General features: G+C 35.7%; 5 protein-coding genes across 5 annotated transcripts; 2 read left to right on the top strand and 3 right to left on the bottom strand.

Moving 5' to 3' along the window:
* Window positions 1-864: 864 nt before the first annotated feature.
* Window positions 865-2,970, top strand: LOC18042488 (pentatricopeptide repeat-containing protein At2g01860). The gene has a single exon (XM_024184026.1). It carries the CDS (start codon window positions 1,179-1,181, stop codon window positions 2,658-2,660), a length of 1,482 nt encoding a protein of 493 aa, XP_024039794.1. The 5' UTR covers window positions 865-1,178; the 3' UTR covers window positions 2,661-2,970.
* Window positions 2,971-3,130: 160 nt separating this feature from the next.
* LOC18042383 (transport and Golgi organization 2 homolog) lies at window positions 3,131-4,630 on the bottom strand. The gene is made up of 5 exons (XM_006435315.2): window positions 4,389-4,630; window positions 4,128-4,311; window positions 3,818-4,024; window positions 3,528-3,719; window positions 3,131-3,440 (listed from the first exon to the last, which is right to left on the bottom strand). Exons 1-5 carry the CDS (start codon window positions 4,469-4,471, stop codon window positions 3,306-3,308), a joined length of 801 nt encoding a protein of 266 aa, XP_006435378.1. The 5' UTR covers window positions 4,472-4,630; the 3' UTR covers window positions 3,131-3,305.
* Window positions 4,631-7,607: 2,977 nt separating this feature from the next.
* LOC18042382 lies at window positions 7,608-13,096 on the top strand. The gene is made up of 9 exons (XM_006435310.2): window positions 7,608-8,036; window positions 8,448-8,484; window positions 8,587-8,668; window positions 8,765-8,810; window positions 8,916-9,014; window positions 10,107-10,175; window positions 10,256-10,625; window positions 10,732-10,880; window positions 11,330-13,096. Exons 1-9 carry the CDS (start codon window positions 7,683-7,685, stop codon window positions 12,188-12,190), a joined length of 2,067 nt encoding a protein of 688 aa, XP_006435373.1. The 5' UTR covers window positions 7,608-7,682; the 3' UTR covers window positions 12,191-13,096.
* A 51-nt stretch (window positions 13,097-13,147) lies between these two features.
* Window positions 13,148-16,931, bottom strand: LOC18042381 (PI-PLC X domain-containing protein At5g67130; the record flags this gene model as incomplete). Its single annotated transcript, XM_024183881.1, has 9 exons — window positions 13,148-13,285; window positions 13,369-13,455; window positions 13,667-13,890; window positions 14,073-14,376; window positions 14,477-14,578; window positions 14,715-14,852; window positions 15,910-16,038; window positions 16,132-16,257; window positions 16,881-16,931. Coding segments are annotated over 9 exons (1,299 nt in total), but the record flags the coding sequence as incomplete, so codon positions are not given.
* Window positions 16,932-20,384: 3,453 nt separating this feature from the next.
* Window positions 20,385-22,100, bottom strand: LOC18041993 (glycosyltransferase family 92 protein At1g27200). Its single transcript, XM_006435308.2, has one exon. It carries the CDS (start codon window positions 22,098-22,100, stop codon window positions 20,385-20,387), a length of 1,716 nt encoding a protein of 571 aa, XP_006435371.1.
* Between the last annotated feature and the right edge of the window lie 1,322 nt (window positions 22,101-23,422).

The following is a 23,422-nucleotide window of genomic DNA, read 5'->3' as shown; positions in this document are numbered from 1 at the left end:
AGTTTTTCCACTTCAATTAATATTATAATATTTTTTTATATATTATTATCGAAAGAATAGTGATATTTCAACTCACATATTATGTCACAAGACCCTACTCTTTTTTTTTATATCCCATTAATTTTCAAGATTACCCTCTTATCTCATGAGACCCCTTTTTTTCACCATTTACTTCTAACTTTTCTTGTGTTATGTCATAACAACTTTTTCTTTTTAAAGAATTATAGACACTTAAATGCAAGTCTATCGTCCATTATTTTATTTTTTTTAAAAAAAATTTGATCGTTTCTTATGTAAGTGTCCACTAGAAGCTTCTTTAGACAAATAAATTTCTAAAGTTTAATATTTTAGAGTGAAAAAGAAATAAAACATATAAAAAAAATCAAGCCGAGATTGAAAACATAAAAATATTGGCTAATGCTAAGTTACATGCATGTACCTTACACCCCTCTCACATGAATAGTGAATGATGTGGGTCCACTCACTATTCATGTGAGAGGGTTGTAAGGTAATTGCATGTAACTTAGAGGGATCCAAAAATATTTGATGCATACAACATGCAAGTAAAAATAGAGATTCTGGGTTATTGAGTTTGATTAAAAAGTAAAAACAACATAGTTTCCATTCTTTATGGTAATTTTAATATTAGTAGGGATTTTTTTAAGAGAAAAAAATTAACTAAAATTTATAATATAAACTTATTTTTGGTTAAAGAGTTTTTTCATAAAGAAAAATTTTCACTCTTTTAAATACGTGATTCTCTATCATTCGCCGTAGACGTGTGCATGTTAAAGTTAGAAATGACGATGACAAATAGCTTGCGGCTAAACATAGTTTGCGACTGGGCGCCCACACCACAGTTTAAGTGTGAGAGACAAATTTATCCAAATAAAATATTAAAAGCAGAGATATTATTTTTGCACCAAACGAAATTCGGAAGACGGGATGGGATGGGCCACTGTCACTGGGTTTGTTTTAAATAATTAATTAATTTGCACCCCATATTCCTCAGAAGTGTTTCGTTGTTGTCGTCGTGGTGGGGCGGTATCCTCTCTCTCCGCCCAGCTAGTAGACCAAGTGTTCGATGAAAGTCCTGTTAGCCTTTCAAACTATCAACAACGGCGATAACGTTTCAATTTCTCTGCTGTTGCCGGCTTTCGTTTGAAGGAGACAAATAAATGAATTGTACGTTGTCATATATGAGTCTGCATCCCGTCGTGCTATCCAATAGAATATTCCCCATCTCGAAGAATAATAATATCACTACAACTTTGATGGCACATTCCAATCAAAGAAGGAGACCAACAACAACTCGTCACCCAAAGCTACCCAAGAATCTTCAGAATCCACGGCGCACAAAGCTTCCTCCTGACTTCGGAGTTAACTTGTTCTTGAAAAAACCGAGCGATGAATATGACCCCATCAAAGCTGATTCTGTTGAAGAACAAGAAGCAGATAATGATTTTATTTGGGAATCAGAGGAGTTAGAAGCTATATCGTCTCTATTTCAGGGAAGAATTCCTCAAAAGCCTGGGAGGTTATACAGAGAAAGGCCTCTCCCTCTTCCACTTCCTCACAGATTAAGGCCATTGGAGCTCCCTACTCCAAAGAAACGCGTTTGCTTAGCCTCTTCCCGAGCTTCTATATGTAAGCAAGTGTACAAGAATCCGAGCTTTTTAATTAGTTTAGCTAGAGATATTAAGGGACTTGATTCCCACAAGGATGTCGCTGAAGTTCTTGATAAATGTGGTAGATTCTTGCGCAAGGGCTCATTGTCATTTACAGTCAGAGAGTTGGGTCACATGAATTTGCCTGAGAGAGCTTTGCAGACTTTCTGTTGGGCTCAGAAGCAGCCTCATCTTTTCCCAGATGATCGGCTCTTGGCTTCCACTGTTGAGGTCTTGGCGAGGCACCATGAGTTGAAGGTGCCATTCAAATTGGAGAATTTTGTTAGTTTGGCAAGTAAGGGTGTATTGGAGGCCACGGCCAAGGGGTTCGTTAAAGGCGGAAACTTGAAGCTTGCCTGGAAGCTTCTCATGGTTGCCAAGGATGGTGGGAGGATGCTGGACCCAAGCATTTATGCAAAATTGATATTGGAGCTTGGTAAAAATCCTGATAAATACATGCTTGTTATGACATTATTGGATGAGCTTGGACAAAGAGATGATTTGAATTTAAGCCAGCAGGATTGTACGGCTATCATGAAAGTTGGTATAAGGCTTCAGAAATTTGGTGTTGTAGAGAGTTTGTTTCACTGGTTCACACACTCTGGACGTGATCCAACTGTGGTTATGTACACTACTTTGATTCATAGCCGACTTTCTGAGAAGAAATGCAGGGAGGCATTGACTGTTGTTTGGAATATGGAGGCTTCTAATTGTCTCTTTGATCTTCCTGCATACCGTGTAGTGATAAAGCTTTTTGTTGCTTTAAATGATATATCAAGGGCCATCAGATACTTTTCAAAACTTAAGGAAGCAGGTTTCTGCCCAACGTATGACATATACCGTGACATGATTAGAATTTTCATGGCTTCTGGAAGATTGGCAAAGTGCAGGGATGTCTGCAAAGAAGCAGAGATGGCAGGATTTAAATTGGACAAACAAACAGTTGTAGAGTTGTTGCAAATTGAAAAGGAATCAAGAATAGGTACTATTTGAAATTTCCATCATTTTTAATGTGATCAGTTAGCTATATTACATATAACATCGACATTTCCTTCTATTCATTGATATGTTCACATCATTAACAGGTAGTCTTTCCTTATCAAGACACTAGTAAACTTAAACTAATATCTTCATGGTTAATGAACAGATTTATTGAAAGTTTTACTGTGAATGAAACTTGTCTGGGAGCTGAGTCTGAATTCAGGTTATTTAATATGTTTTAAGTTTCACTACAATTTATTTAGAGGTCTTCCGATGGTTCGGACATTTCTGTGGTTCCTGTTGTTAAAAGCTCGACTTGCAGATTCACTGGAATTGTCTGTGCTATCTATTCCGGCTGATTATTGGAATTAATTGCTATTTTTCACAACAGCTTGAATGTGCTTATGGGTTCCTTCGTTTCCTTATTTGTTTTTAATGAATCTATCATATTCATCAGAATAATTGAAGAAGACACACTGCTCTTCATGATAAAGTTTGCCTGGTCTTCGGAGCACATGAAAGGCAACATTCATTGCCTTCTAGCTCCATTATGTTTCTCTGTTGCCAGAAAACATTAAGGAAAGACGATTTATGCATACGTACAAAAACATAGATGATTAATCTCTTATTTAGACACCGATATTTCAGAATCTTGATCTACTTTAGCTTCTGAATATAAAATTTTTCAGATTTCTCCTTCCATGTATCCTCTTCAAGATACTTCTCGTAAAAGCTTAATTTCCCACCTTCATCTATGGTTAATGCAGCGGTGCTCCTTGTGCCATAAAGTCCCTATAGACCATAAGATAACTAGTTAAATAGAACACCAAAACCTTATTGGAAGCAAATAAAAGTCGTTGTAAAAGCTTTAAGGTTTACCAGTGGTGTGTCTACTTCAACAAACACAGAGCTTAGATCGAATTCCCAATCAAGAGAACAAATACCAGGCAATCTACTTTTATCTGCTTTAACCGAGTCCTGCATTAGTTTTTCAACCATTTCTTTCACGGGTATTTGACCTTTGCCATATTTGGCAAGCTGTTCCCTGAAGTTCAATCCAAGACGCTGAGCCTGGAAGAAAGCATGAATTATAAACCTTTCATAAATGGAGCTTGATCAACAGCTGAAACATAGTCATAAAGCAAGGAAGTAAGGGTAAAAATAATAACCTTGTGCCAGGGGGAATCAAGCTTTGCATTTGAAAGCACGTGAATGCCTGGAGAAACCTCTTGAATGGTGATTGGTTCTCCTTTTGGTCGGTTGGAGACATAAACCATGCTCTTGGATGATACATCAGCTACAATCAGGTTAAATCCATTGTACTGGTGAGCCTCTGTCACCAACTCCTCCGCAAATTCCATTGGACTCTTTGTACTCTGCATTAAAATTCTCAGGAAGAAGACAATACTGAATTAGAGTATAAATGATTGCAGATCTGCAGCATTGGAAAAGAGGAAGAAGAAGAAGAAGAAGAAAAACCTCTAAGAAGAGCACAGGTAGGTCTCCGCGGCTCTTTGCTTCAGGGAGAGTATGAAGCTCCAACACATTGGTAAGAAAAGCCACTCTTCCTGTTCTTGAACAAGCTAACCATGTCCCTCCGGCAAGCTCATCTCTCCCGCCCAATATTTCACCAGAATCCCACCATGCCACTGGCTTTGTAGGCCTTGAAACACCAAATATCATGTTAAAAACAAAACCCGATTTGAAGTAAATGCATAGTATCGAGAGGAAAGGAGGTACCTCTGGTGATATTCATCTCGGTTTTGCAATAGAAAGAAGGGGTAAAGCGGGTGGGCTTGCCATATAAACGCAGCTATACACATTGTGTAAATCCTCGAAGCTTTGAGTAGTTGTATTTGTTCTGCTTGTTATGATGTTTGAAATGAATGCTGTTAGCAAGAATTATAAGAATAGAGTAGAAGGGAGATAGAGATAAGCATCAGCTGTTTTTGCATGCGTTTTGCTTTTTAGCGTTCCATTTGCGGAGACCCTATATATAAAACTTGGGCACTCGGCAAACAAACAAATTTGACCAATAACAAAGCTAGCCGTTTCACACACGCAGTAAAGCATTTGAACTTATCTTGTTTTATTATTTATCATTTTATTTTAGTATCTTCGTAAATCCTTGTACTTCTGAATTTCTCAAATTTACACTGAAGTTTCTTTAATTCTAATTTGAACTTTGATTGATTTGAATATTTGATACGTACACATTCACAAGAAATGAAAAAAAATTTAATAATGATAGATATTTTAAATTTCATCGCAAATGATGTGTTATTTATTGATTAGTTAGTAATTTTTTACAAAATTTAAAATGAATTAATTATATTTTCTCACTAACTAATTGGTGAATGTCACGTCATTTGAAATAATGTAATATTATTTGAAGAGGGAGAATTTATTTTTCATTATTAAAAACGGAGAAAAACAAACTCATTCAAAGAGCTTTTTGAAACTGTAATTGATTCATTTCACATTTGATGAGTTACCTTACTTATAAATATATTTCTTTTGTTGTAAACATCAACTTTATCTCAAAAGGGCAAAAAATAAAAAAAAAAAAGTGTCCCCACTGAGAAATTATAGCCAACTCGTGGGCCAAAAAATGAGCAAAAAAGTTGTAAACATTATTACAATTGAAACAAAGCGAGTTAAGCGGTGCAATTGAAAGCATTTAAATAAGAAAAAGACGTACTCTTAACATAGTTTTAAATCAAGGGCCGCCATTTAATAGCAGTTAGATGAGAAAACCGACTCTAACATGGTTTTCTCATTTGTTTATATTAGAGTCGGTTGTCGGTAACTTTTTTTAATATAATAAATTTAATATTCTTGCTCATGGTATTTTAAATCCACGTGCTTGGGTATATCTGTTTGTTTGGTCCTCTTAATCAATATATATTTATTTTCCTTTTTAATTTACTTTTTGATATTATCAATTAGGATATACCGTTTAAATAAATTATGTTATGATGCAATTCGAACATATCTCTAACGTGTTGAAATATTTGTTTCATGACTAATGAGAAAATCAAAACAAAACAAAAAATCAATGATTCATGAGATTTTTTAAACAGTCTTTGGAATATAATATTAATTAGATAAGCATGTGTCAGAGAGAAAAAAAAAATCAATTATCAACTCCACGTGATCAAATTCAAAGCACAACCGTTTTATTAGTATTATTATTACTCGAAATGGGAACAGAACCATTTGTGAGGCTTGCAATAACGTAATCAAGGCGCAACAGGAGGACATCAAATTGGCGATAGAAGCTACTCGTAACTCATCAATAATTATCCGTAGGGGCTTAAAAGATAATACTTAATAATTGCCACATCTTGATGCGCTTGGTGAAATAAAGTCATTGGGTTGGGCACATTCAATTTAGTGAATTCATATCATAGCAAATTAAAGGTTCAGGAAGGGAATAAAGATAACAAGGGGTTGTACCAAACTATGCGGCTCGAACTTTTGGAATGATTCATAAACGAACCAAAAATATCAAAATCATTCGTGGGGACTTCAGGAATTGGGCGTTTGGAATTAAATTTTGCCAACCGCAGCATGTGCCTTTGTAGCCTTCTTCGTACTTCTTCTTCTTCTTCTTCTTCTTATCGTTGTTATTGTTATTGTTGATGTTGGCTTATCCCAGTTTGCTATTGTTCTAGTTGAATTAATTCACTGCGTAATGTTCGGTTGTGAAGGTGAAGGATGCGATGGACACAAGGAAAGAATAAAGTTTGATTTGGACAGCCAATGCAAAAGGCGTCATGCAATTCTTGCTAGACTTGGAGTTTATTCTTCACTTTTTTTTTTTTTTTGGTAACTCAAAATTCATAACTTTCTTTGGGCGTGGAACCACCGAGACCGATTATTTAGTTATGGGTTACATGAGAAGAGAGGGAGGATTGAGAATAAATTCAACTTGTATTATTACATCAAAGTAGGTCTGTTGCGACAAATTATGATTTTCTCATGATTTAATTTTTTCGTGAGTAAAAATATATATGGGTGATTGGTAGTTAAAAAATAAAAAAATAAAAAAAATTAAATTCTATCTATATATTATTATTTAAATATATATAACACAAGATCATTAAAAACTCATGAGAACTCAGATTAAAAGAGAATCTTTATCATGTTGTGACAATCAATGTGACATCAAATTAATTAATTTCATTTGGGAGTAAGTATGGCACGATCCACCAAACGTCGATCCACGCGGGCTCGTGGGCCGGCACGATACGGCCCACCAATTTAGTGGGCTGTGCCATATCCTGTCCACTTTTTTTATAAGGGTTCGGCATGGCCCACGGCATGAGCCTATTTAAAATTTAATTTCTAAATATTTATAAAATTATGATATTTTATATTTATTTTTTATTAAAAATTTTTATTTTGATATATTTTAGCTCACGTTCTATTGGTGATCCACGGGCCGCGTGCTTAGCTCATCAATGAAACGTATTTATTACGTGTCTTTTTACGTGTCATACTTTGACATATCTCTAATTATGTCATACTTTTAAAATTTGCGTATCTAAAATTCTAGATCTGACACGATCCACATATGTGCCATACTATATCTCGTACCTTATTAAAATATACTCATATCGTATCATACTATACAAACACGTATCATATTCTAACCGTGCCTCATGCTGCTCGGCCCATTGCCAATTTGTGTTTGGGAGGGTTGCAATTCAATTTAATTTTGGGTGGCCGAACTTCTAAAATTCGGATGATTAGACAATCACTTTCTGAACACTCGGGTAACCACCATCTGGCGCTCCTTTTGTCTTAATCGGACGAATTTGACCTTACGTCGAGTGTCAGAACGCGCCTGTTTCACGTGACCATCTCTCCACGTCAGCATTCTCAATTCCCGATACGGCATTATTAATATTATTATTAAAAACAAACGGAAAAAGAAAAAAGGGAAGAGGAAAATAGGCCCCATTCATTGTATGTGATGTATTTTGTAAACAGAAATTAAGAGAGAGAAAGAAAGGAAGGGAAAAAAGAATGGGCGGTGAATTGGCAACAAGAATGACAACAACTTCAACTTCAACAGCAACAAAGAAGAAGAAAAAGAAGGGACGCCCTTCGCTTTTAGACCTCCAAAAACGTTCTATTAAACAACAAAATCAATTTCAAAATAAGAACCCTAATTCCATTCTCAAATCTAACCGTCCACCGGCGCGCCGCCAAAACCCTAATTTCAATTCCAATCGCGACGACGATGACGACGACGACGACGACGACGGCGACGAGCGTCAACAGAAGAAGCACAAGCTGTTACACGGCTTGGATAATTTTCCCGCTCTTCATTCTGTTTACGACGGCCGTCGCAAGATCCCTACGGGATCTGACCAGATGGTATAAATTTTGGCGCCTTTTTTGAAAATCTTGACTTGCTGGATTTTAATGTTTATTCTCTTTTCTCTCCTTCCTTTCTTTTTTGGGATTTCGCGCGTTATTTTGAAGTTTATGATTGGTTGAATTTTTGGAAAATGATTCAATGAATGAACTTTGACCAGGTTTTTTTCCTCTTTTTTCATTAACATTAATTAATTAATCAATTTTAATTTTTTTTTGGGGAGACGTGTTTCTTTCTTTATTTCGTAATTTTTAAAAAAGCTTAGATTTTGTCTTTTTCTTTATGAATAACAATAATTATCAGTAATTTATAATATTGTGCCTGTACTTTGTTGGGCTTTTCAGATTTGTTAATGTTATGGGTAAAATCTGTATTTAATAATTAAAATACTGGACTAAATTTTCTTGCAGGAGGAAAAGGTTTTGAAAGCGACAGACACTCTACATGGTATCAATCAGTTTCGTTTCGATATTCTGGGAATTTGAATAAATAAATGAATAAAAGTGTGTTTGAATTTAGATTAAATAATTTGATCTTATCTGTGGACAGGGTTACCGGTGGAGTCTGCTGGTCCCACGACAACTTTGCCAGACAGAAAGTTGTTGCTGTTCGTCCTTGACAGGCTTCAAAAGTGTGTGTAATTTGATTTTCTTTTTATACTAATAATTAGTTTTAGTTGGTTTTTGATTGCTTTTTGTCTTTTGGTGCGCGCATAATCTAATTGTAGGAAGGATACTTATGGGGTATTCTCTGAGCCGGTGGATCCAGCAGAGGTAGCATTTTGTTCTGGAGATGTTGCTAATGTTTGCGTAACTTATAATTGAATTCCTTTGTTGAGATAGTTTATTGCTTTTTCTTTTCTTTTTTTTTGGGTATAGCTTCCAGATTACCATGAGATCATTGCGCATCCTATGGATTTTGCAACTGTGAGAAAGAAACTAGATGCTGGAGCTTATTCATACTTGGAAGAATTTGAGGTTGGTTTAAGACATTTTTCTTTTGTGATTTTGGATATTCTGAGTTTAGGTTCTGCTACCAGAGTTTGCTTGAACTTCATTTGCTTTTTGTCTCCCTGGGAGCAGGGTGGTTGCATTGCCTTTTTCCTTGAAATCACTTTTTGGTTTGATTATAGGGACTTTATTTTATGATTTGAGCTTCATTAGTTGCACTTGGTTGAAGTTCAAACAACTCCTTTTCATTGGCTTCCAATCTTTAATGGTTACTAATGAAAAGAGTACATAATCATAGTCCACTTGCAGAGATCAACCTGGGATTTTGACACTGCTTTTTGAAGTTGTAAATTAGAAAATCTTATTCGTTTTTCTGACCAGAACTGTATTGGTTATTCATACATGGAATATTTATAACAATTATTATTCAGTAATGTGGTGCTAATTGCCTGGTTTTTCACTCGTAGAGTCCACACCTGTTTTGCATGATAATATATGTATAAGTGGACAACTTTTGGAACTCAATGATCTTGATCTGGATAGGAGAAAATCTATCAGGTGAAAGTGACTGCTATAAGAAGGATGTATAAATTAGTTTGGGCCAATGGTGTTATGAGAATAAGAGATGGGGAAAGGAGTGTGGACAAGGCAGTCAGGAATGAGATGGCAGTCTTTGTAGCCTGTAAATCATGTTTTATACAGGCAACCTCACTTTTTTTCTGTACCTACCTATGTACATTTAAGTGTCTTCTAAGTTTTAATATCTTCTTAAACTAAACACACAGAATCAAGAATGCACCCTTGCTATATGTAATTTTATCGAACGTGTATTGAACAAATTTTCCATGCATATGTTTGTCGGGAACTTAATCATGGAGTAGCTTTACTATAGGGTCGTTACTCATTATCCTGTGGCCTCACCACGATGATACTCCCTGTACTTCTTGCTCATTTTAATTCTATGACATCTTGATGTGGCCAAATACACTTTGGATTGTGGGGTTTACCTTTTTAAAATGCTTCTGGTTTCTACTGCTCTTGCTTTGCCTTCTGTTGAAAACATTTGATATTGAATTGAGGAATCTGACGTTATGACTTCATTTTTTCTTCCTCCTGCAGCAAGATGTTTTTCTCATATGTTCGAACGCAATGCAGTATAATGCACCTGATACAATTTACTTTCGACAGGTTTGATCTGATAAAACATATATGTTTAATGTCAGGATTCTATCTATTGTACTTTTCAAAAGTTTAAAATATATTCATAGGCAAGATCCATTCTAGACCTGGCAAAAAAGGACTTTGAAAACTTGAGGCAAGATAGCGATGATAGTGAACCACAACCCCGTGTGAAAGTTGTGAGGAGAGGCAGGCCACCAAAGAGCCTGAAAAAGTCACTTGACTCCTCTCCTTCAGATCGTATTGCTTCTGAGTTCTCCTCCGATGCAACTCTTGCTAATGGAGGAGATAATGTAAGTTGGGCTAGTGCTCACAATTTAAGAAAAGGACCAATAACTTCAGTCAGGTTTCGGCCCGCTGATTCAGTGAACAGAGCCTCTCATGGGTCTCATGTACATGGCTCTCATGCAGGCGAAACTTACACTAGCTGGCTATCTGAATGGGAGAATGAATTTCCAGGTTTTGAGTTTTACATTTCTACTATTGGTATCCATACTTTCTAAAGCATCTTTTATTTTCTACCTTCGTGATAAAGGATATTAAACCTTTTTTTCTTGATTTGTAGCTTCTGTTGTGAAGGCTGTATTGAAGTATGGGAAGAAACAGTTTACAGTAGATGTGAATAGACGAGATACCTATCACGATTCCATGGCTTCTAGGCATGAGCCATCTGTTTTAACAACCTTTGAAGGAGAGTTGAAGCAACTAACGGTGGTATGTGCAGCTGGAAAGTTTGTTTCTTATGGCTTTTTTTTTTTTTTTTCCATTATCATTATTTTAACCTGTTATTTATAAGGAAATGTTAAAGTTTTTCAACATTCGATCTGTGGTTGAAAGATTTTTTTTTTCCCTGTACTAGTTTTTGGATATTTAAGGGTTGGGGTTGGGGTTGAGTTCTAGTAATGCGAGTTAAAGTTCTATTCATAGGAATATTAAGTTGTTTGAAATGATTATTACAGTTATTAACTTTTGGCTAATATTGCTTTCTACATCACGATGACTGAAATTAAGATGGTAAACAAACTCGTGGAAGTTAGGCAATCCAAATGGTCCCTTGAATATATACATAACTGTACCAAATTTGACACGCGCACACACACATATATGTGTGTGTTGCAGTTGGTAATGTGCTTTTTTATTTATTTGTTGATTTGATTAATTAGGTTGGTTTAAACACTGAGCATGGCTACGCAAGAAGCTTGGCTCGATTTGCATCAGATCTTGGACCAGTTGTTTGGAATATTGCTTCTAAGAAGATTGAGAGTGTTTTGCCCCTTGGGGTCAAGTTTAGTCCTGGGTGGGTAGGAGAAAACAAGGCTACTGAGCGGCAGCAGTACTCATACCCTGAGAAACAGAAATTGTCAAACAATTATATATCCGGTGACCATTCAAGCAGACTTGTGTCTCCAGCTACTTCTGATTCAAACTTCATTTTAGAAAATAGATATTCCTTGCAAAGCGGGGAAGAAATGGAAACTATTAAAGAAGTGAACCCCCAAAGTGATTCAAATCTTCAGAATAGTACTCTTGGTGGGATAAGACATGCGCCTGGTTCGCAGATCCAGTCAAGACCCATTATTCACTCTAATATAAATGGTTTTAGTCGTAGTGGTGGCTTTGGGTTTAATTATCTGCCTCATGTGGGGTCGGTAGGACTTGCTAGAGCACTTGGAAACTCCAGATCTGGCAATAGTGCCTTTGGCACGGTTCCAAACAATCACCATGCTGTTTCCTTGATGCCTGCAAGCGGTTATGATTCAAATACTGTGAAGTTGGCAGATTGTTCAAGTAGAGTGCAGTCAGATAGTTGTTCTTCAGTCTTAGTTTCTGGCGGTGGGTCACATGCAGCAGTGGATCCAGGGCTAATGGGTGATACATCCTGGCGGGGATTGTCAACATTGCATAAACAGGAGTTTCATACATTTGCTCCCGACTTAAATGTTAGGTTCCTTGCACCCGGTTCACCTATTTCTAACTTGCAAATCGGTTCACCACAGCAGCCGGATTTAGCATTACAGCTCTGAGGATGATGAATATTACAGTATCAACAAGTTTCAAACCAAATAAGAAGTGTGTAAATTGTGAAATCATTGGTGGCGATATTTCTGATTTGTGTGGCTCCCGGAGTAAGTTGTGTGAGGAGTCCACATGCAATGCTGTGGGGAAAGATTTTGTACAGATTAATATATCAAAATTTTTCAGGTGAGAACCAGAGTTTAATTAATATTTGTAACTCTGAAATTTCCGAGAGTAAAATAATTTTCGAACGTTATATTGAAAAAGGGGGGAGGAGAAGAAATTGCCGGTATCGAATAATAATTATATTGTGGACAAGAAAACAAACAGAGATGGCAGAGCTGCTTGTTTTAAGACCCCCCCGAATCTTGATATATGTCGTAGTAAAACTGAAAGATGGGACAAGAAATTGTTATGGTTCCCCCTGCGGGTTTTGATGGGGGCAGTAAGTCAGTAACAAACCAAACAGCTTGCAACTAATGTTATGTTACGAACAGAGCAGATATACATGTTTGTAACTGTAATGAGCAATATACATGTTTGTTTGCTGTTGACTTGTTGCGCAGGGCAGAGAAGCACAGAACAGGATGGAGCATCAATGATTGTTTTGTTCCTGTAAAGGGGATTTCAGATATCACAGGGTACATTGCCTACATACACCCCAGCTAGTTACTCAAGTTTGTCTACTGTTAGTGGATTAAAAAGGAAATGCGGGCGGTGGCGGCTTACTTAGTCGTCATCACTTAATTAATGATGGTCATTGCAAAAATGAAAAAAAAAAAACTTTAAGACACAAATTGTTTTTGTTATTATGTAACACCTTTTACATCAGCTGTAAATATCAGACGTCTTTTGTATATTGTATAGAAAGTGCAAATTGAAGATATCCCAGCGATCGCAGCCAGCATGCACGCACCTCTTAAGGCATTATCCCGATCGACTTACAAGTTAAAACAAATCAATTGTTACATTAATGACCAAAGAATCATCCACCCAAGCAGCCAACATAGTTTAACTGATCTTCTTCTATTTGAATAAGCAAAGTTAAATTGATCATCTACTGCTGGCTCTGGCAGATCGCACACTCCATAACTCATATTCGCCTGCAGGCGATAACAGATATTCATATCATCATACTTACAATCTCTAATGAAGTAATTAATTAAGTGCTGCAAATTAATTAAACCTTGCAATAGGCAATGTTTCCACACCCGCAAACCAGACGACCGTTCACCTCATCGACAGCTTCCGGCGCTCCCCTACCATTGCTACTCTGAAATCTCACATAGAAATTGTTTCGGCGTATAGTATATATATACATATTATTAATTAATTACTTCTTTCACATATATACTTGCTTAAATTAACTAACTAGCTAGAAATTAGAGTCTAGTATCTCTCTCTCTTTCTCTCTCTCTCTTTATATATATATATATATATATATATGGGGATATATACATGCTTAATCAATAACGCATGCATACCTTGTAAAAATCAACTGCAATGAAATTAGGCCATCGTTTGCCTGCAGCTTCATAACATGTGCTCACCATGCTAGCTAATGGAGCTGAATTATCCTTGCAAGCTAGGGGTAACACTGGCATATCAGGAAAGTAATTCACTAAAACCAATGACTTTGATCTTGTGTTCATGGGGGATGATTCTGCGCGGTTTGGACACGAACCCACTTTCATCCCACCATCTCCATCTGTAATTTATACATATATAACTGTTAGCTAGGAACCAATCACACCTTCATCTGTCATAGTTTTTTTTTTTTTTTTTTGGCCACATGGGTATGACAGTGATCGACATCATGTGTGTAGCCATTTTAATTAAAAAGTGTTTATATATATATATATGAATGAAATACTAGTATATAGAACTCACATTGATTCTCGACCACGTATCTCCACTGATAGGCAATCCCTTCCGAAGCTTCCTTGGCTGATTTTGAAGTGAAAACCACTAAACGCTGATTCTCATGGATCATATCATCAACTGTTGGCCAACTTTCACCATTTTTGGGCATGGAAGATACGGGAAACCAGTATTTTCTCAGGTCAGCAGCATCAAATACTTTAGTCAGCCCATTTGGTGATGTAACATAATCCTCAATGAATAAGGTGACAATTTCTGCTGGGTTGGCTTCAAGAAATGCTTGAACCTCTTCCAAAACATTTTTGGCAGGTTGCTGAAAATCATATTATAAAAAATAAATTAAATCAACTAGCTATTTTTTTTTTCCCTTCTACGGAATAATAAAAGCTTTAATTATTTGATATGTCTCTTACGAAAGCTGTAGTGCTGCCATAGCATCGTCCATCAAAGGAGTGACATAACCAGATATCGTTCTGGAAGTCATACATATCTAGCATTAAACCTCTAACACCATTCTGCAATATCAGGGAACCATTTTTAACAGAGTCATTATTATCAGTTAACAGAGAATATATAATTGAGCGAATAATTATCATTTGTAATCAACCAGATCAACCAGAGATGATTAGACAAAGAGAGAAATTAACATACGTGGAGCTGATTAGTAATCGAGTCTTGCTGATTTTCTGGTGCAAGTGCCAAGTGTCCAAATGCAGACTTAGCTCCAAGTTTTGCAAAAGAATTATGAGTCACCAACCATGAATATCGATTAAACGGCAGCCCCTTCTCCTAAATTTATCCAACAGAAACAAACACCGCAGATCCATAACATGAATATTTATTGAGTCATTTTCAAGTGTAGGACGTTGGCATGCAGATTTTGTTCATAGAGGTTACAGCTACAACATAAGGTTTAGAGATTTTTCAAGGCCCTATCAACCTTAATTAAATCACATGTACAACTCCATTCAATTATGTCATCTCATGGGAAAATTCTTGGGAGCTCTAGCCGTATCGCTTCTTTTCAGTTCACTTATTATTAAGGTCATATTTTAACCAACAGTATGACATGTGTTATAATCTTTGGCAAAGCTTTGGAAAAATTAAATTAGGGGATGATTTAAATCCATGTTGAAAAAGAGGTTAAATAAGTGGATAATTAAAAATCTCAATTTATTTTGAGTTTTCAATTATATTAATGAATTTTGGTAATTTCTAAATGATATCTTATTAATTATACTTTCCTCAAATAAATGTATATGTGTGTATGTATATGTATATGTATATGTGTATACACACACACTTTTCCCTCAAATATCATATTCATATATGCTAAATTGAACTTTCCTAATAAAAAATCTTTCCGAGCTGTCATTTATATATTCCTCAATCCTCATGACTCTCAATTTACAATTATAAAATCGCTAGTTTATATTTTTCCTCCTAAAGCCTCAGCTTTCACAATTTTGAGTAAAGTACAAATATCTCTAAACTGAAAATATCTATATATGGAGTCTTGATCAGGTACGCAATGGGACATGTCAACTTCCAACCAATGATCAAACGAGACGTGTCCTGTTGAGCATGATAACACGCATGATGGCACATACTTGATCATGTTTGTGTGGTGCTTACATGCAGACGTCCGCATGAAATTAAAATGCAGGTGGAGTTAAAAAATAAGAAATGCAACGAATATTTAATTTTTTTTGTCTTTTAATGTATTGGAGCTCTGTTTTTTTTTTTTTTTTTTTTGTCCTTTAACTCTATCTGCATGAATTTTTCGTTGGACATCTGCACCTAAACAAGACTATAATATAAACTAATTAAGATAAATCGTACAGACCTTTGAAATAGGGTTCAGAGGCTTGATCGTTCTGGTGCATCTTGGCCATAAGATTCGATCAGCAACACAAATTTCGCAGTGTAAACCCTTGTTACATTTTATAATATTTGCTACACATGTTTGTCCCTCCTGTTTCAATTCTTCCATTGTTCACACACCAAGAAAAGGCACCGAAGATAAAATCTAAAAAAATGTGTACTTGCGGAAGTTATTATTAATTACCTTGACAGCATCGGAAAGGATGAAGACAAAAGTTGTTGCAATGAGAGCACTGATGAGTTTCTGCAAGTGATTACAATTTATAAAGAATTGGCGAGTAACTAGAAAGGGAGAAGGCTGATGAGTTACCTGCATTGATTTTTTTGGAGTTTGCTTAATGTATCGTAAAAGAGAAGATAAGTTTATGAATTGATAAGTGAAGTAATAATTAATGTATATCAACATATATAAAATCAATCATCATGATCTTCCTAGAATCATTTTTGCAATCATCAATATCACAATCATGCAATTACCCAAAAAAAGTTTATAATTAAAAGTACATTAATTGACCTTTAAAAAACGAAAAAATATATTGTTATTTTCTTTTGGTTATCACCATTTCCATTTTCAATCAAGATCAGGATTAGTACGTCGTGCATATTTACTTTCCTTGTTTATGGGTTTTGAATACTTATCCGCAGTGATAAATGCTTGATCACATTTGGTTTCTTTCAATAATTATTTTCTTGCAAAAGTTGGGACTCTCAATACTTGCGGCTAGCTTTTCTATAGCCTCAGTCCGCCGGATCTTTGGATCACATTTGTATATATGCAGTGTCAATTCTCTCAATTTCTTTCATTCTCATGCATGTGGCAGTGGTGTGGCGTATGTCATGTTTCAAAGACTAAACGGAAAGCCCGTAACAACATATTGTTTATCTAGATTTCTATTTCTCATATTATGTGGGTTCCTTATGAATCATACTTACAGTTCTCTTGCTCTTCAGTTTGTCCAGGCTTTGTTTCTTCACTTGCAAATCTTATCTAAGGATTTTTAAAAGGACGTTGGGATTCCTGGTCATGTTGTTTGGCACCCTCTTTCATATCAACAATTTGGCCTCTCAATGATGAATCTTGGGATCTCAGCTTGGTTTGGGGGTGATTCTGGATTACAAAGGTGCATTTTTGGGTTCTTTTCAATTAAATTTGGGCGTTAAAATAATTCTTCTTTCTATGCTGGAATTATGGCAACAATTCATGCTATTTTGTAGAGATATATTTGGCTGTAAAAGGGATTCTATGGCAGCTATTTCCTTCATCCGTTCGCATGTTTTTCGTTAGGCAACCAAAGTGACTGGCTGTTTAGCAAATTTGGGTATCAACGGCCGAATATTTAGATTGTCATTTTTAATAATCCTTGGGGTCTTCCGAACCAGAAGTTCTTATGAGTTTATTTTGTTGCTTGAAACGGAATGGCTGAGCTGTGAGCTCTCTCTTGTCTTTTTTTTTTTTTTTTTAAGAATAAATTTCCTCGTTGAATCAGGAGTCAGGACCATTCGGTAAAAAAAAAAAAAAAACAAATTAAGGTTCAACTCTAAAGAATTGCATTTTGTAAACTACAAACATCCACCCTTGATCAGAAACTTCCGTAAATAAATTTTTAAATAATAATAACTATCCACCCTCATCTTAGCTTTCACATTAGTAAATATATGAACCTACTTAGTAGTTAATAAAAATGAAAACAGTGACCAGTTACAATAATAAATTTTTTTTTTTAATAACACCAGTTACAATAACTTAAGGGCGTGTTTGGTGCCCAGTATTGCATGATATAAAGTACTGTTCAGCATTAAACTTATGATTACCTGTGTTTGCCTATGAATTACACCTGCATTTGCATGGGATAACACGTAAAAATTATATGGTGAAACCTGCATTAACCAAACTCGTGAGGGTCGGGTCTACGCGGGTATGCATAAAGCGTAACGGAAAAAAGAAAAAAAAAATGTTTTAAAAAGCGCAAAGCTGCTTTTTCTATTTTCCGCCACCTTGCCTTGAAGGGCATTGTTTTTTTATATTTTATTTTGGCGGCGAATCCGTCAACAGAGCTTTGTCGCATGCTGCTTCTGCGTACACCCATCATCTGCATTGCCTTCGTCGTGTGAATTCGAGGACTGGTTTGCCGTGCGCTACAGGTGCTTCTCCATTGCCGTTGTGTCGGATCTTCGCGGCCTAAATCATCAAGCAAAATCGAAGATTATGTTTGTTCTTCTTCTAAGTTGAATTTTTATGTTATATATATATATAGTGCACGTGCTACTATAATAATTGTTAATCCCATTGCAAAGGTTTGCGATTGATTTGTTCAACTTCAGCAAATTATCATTATATTCTTTACTAATAAAACTTGTGTGTTATTAATTAGCTATTATTCTGTGCTTTTTTTTTCTCCTTTAATTGTTGAAGTTTGGTGTTTTATTTTGATAAATTTATTTTCGCCAATTTTTAATAGTTTATAATCTGAAAAATTGGTGTATTTTACAAATTATATATACAAATTAGACTTTTAAAATCTATGTCTTTTATATTAAAATCTAAGCATTTTTTTTTCAGAAAGTTTATATTTAGTATTTTCCAAGTTATTATAATACTAATTTTTCAAAGAAATTATTTTATTTAATCACCAAAAATTAAGATAGTCTAGTGCAATGCAATCCGGTACCAAACATAAAATAATTAAAAATTAAAACATTACAATGTAGGACCAAAAACTATATGGTATTAATATACATAATACAGTTCTATTATAATACATCTTCATCAAATAATGTAATATATTATAATACACCAGAATGTGCCAAACACATCCTAAGTATATTACTGGTGCAAACAAATAAGAAACTTTAATGCAAATAACAAACTACCACAAGAATTCCTAAATCTATAATTGTACCCCTTATGGTTGCTAGTCCCTAAAAGCTATATTATTAAGTTCCAGTTCCACCAAATGAGTTTGCAAAATGCTCCAACAAATTTTCTATTGCCTCAAGCTATTTTCTGGTTTCAGAAAATCCATCATTGAGAAAATTCATTGCAGATTTTGCTCTAAACACATTTTTGGGACGAAAAATTGGATACCTTTACACTATTTTTACGTAATACAACATTCAAGAGATCATTGATGATACATTTTGATGTCTATGATCCTGGCTTGATTATTTTGGCATATATTGCACCAAAAATACTGATTTGATCCAGAATTCCAGACTTCATTGACGTACATTTTTCTTCTTTAGGAAGTGAAAAAAATAAAATAAAATTTGAGTCTTGACATATTATCTCGACTCTAATACCAAATTTATCACCGATACATCCAAATGGTTGGTGATTCGCTCAGACTTTACGCAAATGACTTGCTCAGGCTAGTTCCGTGTTGTTCTTATTGCCAAGAGGAATCGCAACATCAGTAGAAGTTTTTTCAAGATGTATCTGTAGCTCTTTTGAAGATTCCAATTACTTAAGGAGGGTTGTAAAACTGCCATATAAGTAAAGAATAAATGGTAAGATAATCTCTAATTACTTTGAGACCTCGTGATCTTATGATAGACTGAATTTGTGCTTTATTGTTGCTTCTGTTACACAGAACCAGAAGGAACTATTGATCAAGTTATTCTCGTAAGTTGGCTTCAATGATATGAAGGCTTTGGCTAGTGCCTGTAGCATGACCGAACTGTAGTCTATATAAGGAGAAATTATAAAATACATCAGAAATTTCATGTCAATTATATAACAAATAAATAATGCAATGATATGTGTGCAAGTGATGATTATATTAAATTCAACCACGCATGTCATGCGTGTATTAATTGATTATAATACATGATAGATATTTTATAATTTATCATCATCAATTAATTGTAATATATTATAAGTATTCTACAATTTCTGCTATGTAAGGGCCTCATGCTCTTCATCTTCCGAGGCAAAAATATTATATTATATAAAACCAAGTAATACTAATCCGATCCAGCATTAAAATATACATTATGTTAATCACACCGTGCATGTCTCGGGATTCATGTCGCCTCTAATCTCATTGGTCGGCTTCTAATTGTGTCATTTTTGCATGGATCTATCACATTGCTAGCGTGATTAAAAGCCTTACATAATCAAAATGCATGAACAAAAAAAAATAATCAAACTAAGTTTGTAGACAAGAAAGCAAAACATTAGAAAAATCAAAAAAATATTCCTTTCTTTTCTATAGTCTACAAAGGAAAAAAATAATAATAAAGATGAAGAAACCCATCATATATTCCCCACCAAATTAATCTACGCACAGCTAACAATACATGAATGAACACAAAATTAATTATTCCTAGTTGTATGTGTATGTATAAATATACATATATGTATACGTATACGTATACGTATACATATATATGTCAGGTTCGATTAATAAAATTTAAAAAACAAAAAAATCATGATCATCATCTTTGCCACGCCATTTTGTAACCGCCGTTAGGTGTTAACTGACCAAACCATCTTTGAGTCAGCAACTTTAAGCGATCATCCGTAAAATTGCAAAACTCAAACTCCCAGCCTTGAGGCTTAATGGGCTCAAATCCTAATCCGGGTGTCCGGTCCTTGGAATTGGGATTGGTGGCATCTCTCCAGTCAGCAACATAAGCGGAAACCCTCCTTCGAAACTTAGTCTTGAACTCGGACCAGGCTTGGTACTTGTAATGATTCACCAATGCACTGCTCATGCTCAGTTCCCTCCATTGAAACGTGTTCTTCAACCGAAAATGGTGTACAACATTACCTAACGAATCATCAATGGCTTCTAATAATACCATAGACTTGTGCCTTTGTTGACTGACGTCCCATCTTTGACAATTATACCCCTGAGTCACTCCTTCAATTGGATGTGATTTTTGGCCCGACGGTCCAAAATCGAGGCACCTTATAGAAACCTGACCGATTGAATGTAGTTGCGGAATCAAAGCTTTTAACAGATGCTTTGACGGGCCTGAGTCGTGCCAGGATGGAGAGTATACAAATTCATCAACGTCTATGTACAACATCCATTTGCATGAATGCTTTGCATGGATTGCGTTGTGTGAGAAGCCAGCTTCTTGAGTCTTGGGCCAAATCCACAGCAGTGTTGTAACGTTATAGCCGTCTCCATTGAGCTCGTTAACAACATTTTGCAGATCGTCTTCGCTGCCGTTATCGTATAAAATGAACTTCTCTACGCCGATTTTGGTATGGTAAATCACCCACTCTTTCACAAACTTGGCCACGTTGTAAACCATTGTACATACGCAGATCTCCGACTTTGGCTCTTGAGCATGGCTCTGCCGGGGTCTATAGTACGCTACGGAAGGAAGGGTTCGGTTTTGGACTTGATGCATTATTTGCAGGGACATTTTGATCGGCTGGTCCGTGCCGGAAGTAAACGCCGTTAAGTCAGGGTGAGAACACCTGAAGACCTCTTGTGTGCAGCTTGTGACGGGAATCTTAACGGCGTCACCGAAAACGCACATGAAATCCTGAGGTTGAGGAGACCTGCTTCTGGAGCGGGCATTCACGCCTTTAACGAACAAAACGACGTCGTCCTCCGTCGAAATCGATTCGTACGCTAACTTTTTCATTCTCAATAGCTCACGCTCTTTGGCTGGATTTTCCTTCACCGGATACTTGGTCAATATCGGTTGCCAAAGCGGAGGACGTCGAGCTCCGTTGGGCATAGCGCATTTAAACGCCGTTCGCTCCGTAAACGGCAGCACTCCCGAGAATCTTGCCGGAGAAGTTTGACTGTTCCAAAAGAGACAGTAAAAGCCCTCAACGGAATCCAACGAAGTCTCCGGCGAGAGAAGCACAAGAACCTCCCAATCCGGCAGGAGAACGGAGACGGACTGGTATTTAGCTGAATCTTGGACGGAGGACACGTGTCGGCTCAGGCGAGTGACCTCCTGGAAATCATCTTTCATCACGTTGCTGATAAGATTCCTGGCGTGCGGTCGTTTCGCCGGAAGGAATCGGAGATCGGTGCCGGAGAGTGTACTGGAGAAATAAAATGAAAAGGCAATGAAAAGAAGGAGAGAGAAAAAGAGCTCGGTCCCGCGAGTTCTGCGACGCGACGTCGTTTCAGATAAAGATGAATCAGGAGGAGGGGGGAAAGTTCGTTGATAATACGCCATTGCTGCTTTGTTATTGGTTGTTTCTTGGGCTGTACGTACATATATTACGATGAGTTACGTTGATGAAGGTTTATGGTTTATACCGCTGAGAAGGCGGTACATGTATGCAAATCATCTGATTTGCATACAGACACTCATTGATGATTCTAAATTTATACATGCATCTTCCCTGACACTTTTTCAAGAAGAGAAAGCATTTCCTGCACGTAATGTGGACTTGAGTTTTAAGCTTAGATGCGAAGATTTTAATTAATGGGTAAGTTTAAAAAGTTACCATAGTTTGTGATAAGGTTTATTATTTAAAAGTTGCCAGGGCTTTAAAGAAGACGAATTTCTTTCAAGAGTTACCATAATTTAAAAGAGTTTGAAACCAATAAAACACCAAAGAGTGTGGGTGTTCCCAGCTACAGTTACTTTATTTCTCCTTTTTCTCTACTTAATTTGACTAAAACTGTATAAATTAATTTCTCTGATATTTATTTAGAAATTCCAGCTAGCTTCACCAATACATGTTTAATTCATAAAATTTTTAATATCGATCATGAATATTCTTTCACTAAATTTAATTTCTTGAAAGCATTATCACAAACTATCATTAATGTGCGCATAACACGACATCTATAGAGAGAATTAAAAAGGGTGGAAAGTTTGAAGTCCTACCTATATGTATATATCATAAGTTTATCATTTGTGACATGGAATCTATATATATATATATATAAATAAAGAGAGAGAGAAAGAGTTATGACTTGGTTCAATATACTGAACTTTATTAAAAATTTTGAGATGAATTAATAATATTGTGAACATATTTTTACAATTTTATAAACTATTTGATAATATTGTAAAAGTATACTAACACGGTTGTTAGCTCGTCCCAGATTATGAACTTGTATTCAAATATATATAAATTATCCATATTATACTCTTACGCTATATAATGTAATAATTTTTTTTGAATTTTAACAAAGTTTATAATCTTGGAATAAGTCGTATGTGTGTGTATATGTATATATAGCTAGAAAATTAATTATCAATGATTAATAGGAAAGCGCAGGCAGGGCCTAATTTACAGCTCATGCTTTGAGAAAATTTCTCGCTCCAAAGCTGTACGTACTTCAGTTGCACACAAAGTTCATTCTATATATATATATAGTTTGATGACTGAAAGTGGTTTATTTAATATTTATATATTTATACTTTAATTGGTTCTAAAGTTACCTCACCTATTACTTTATTAGATTTTAGACAATAACAATTCATAGAATTGTATATTCTTGCATGCATGTGTTAAAAGTTGTTTTAGACAATGAAGGAAGTCA

Source organism: Citrus clementina, unplaced genomic scaffold (assembly GCF_000493195.1).
Source record: "Citrus clementina cultivar Clemenules unplaced genomic scaffold, Citrus_clementina_v1.0 scaffold_5, whole genome shotgun sequence".
Lineage (NCBI taxonomy): Eukaryota > Viridiplantae > Streptophyta > Magnoliopsida > Sapindales > Rutaceae > Citrus > Citrus x clementina.
The sequence above is the reverse complement of the archived record's forward strand: the minus strand, read 5'-3'. Positions and strand labels throughout refer to the sequence as shown.

Excerpts from the sequence above, each read along its gene's own strand:
- LOC18042382 (XM_006435310.2), top strand. The coding sequence starts at position 7,683 with ATGGGCGGTGAATTGGCAACAAGAATGACAACAACTTCAACTTCAACA. Across the intron at positions 8,485-8,586 it reads AGCGACAGACACTCTACATG|GGTTACCGGTGGAGTCTGCT; the intron begins GTATCAATCAGT and ends ATCTGTGGACAG. Across the intron at positions 9,015-10,106 it reads CATACTTGGAAGAATTTGAG|CAAGATGTTTTTCTCATATG; the intron begins GTTGGTTTAAGA and ends TTCCTCCTGCAG.
- LOC18042488 (XM_024184026.1), top strand. The coding sequence starts at position 1,179 with ATGAATTGTACGTTGTCATATATGAGTCTGCATCCCGTCGTGCTATCC.
- LOC18041993 (XM_006435308.2), bottom strand. The coding sequence starts at position 22,100 with ATGGCGTATTATCAACGAACTTTCCCCCCTCCTCCTGATTCATCTTTA.
- LOC18042383 (XM_006435315.2), bottom strand. The coding sequence starts at position 4,471 with ATGTGTATAGCTGCGTTTATATGGCAAGCCCACCCGCTTTACCCCTTC. Across the intron at positions 4,025-4,127 it reads TACCTGTGCTCTTCTTAGAG|AGTACAAAGAGTCCAATGGA; the intron begins GTTTTTCTTCTT and ends ATTTTAATGCAG. Across the intron at positions 3,720-3,817 it reads TTGATTCCCCCTGGCACAAG|GCTCAGCGTCTTGGATTGAA; the intron begins GTTATTATTTTT and ends GCTTTCTTCCAG.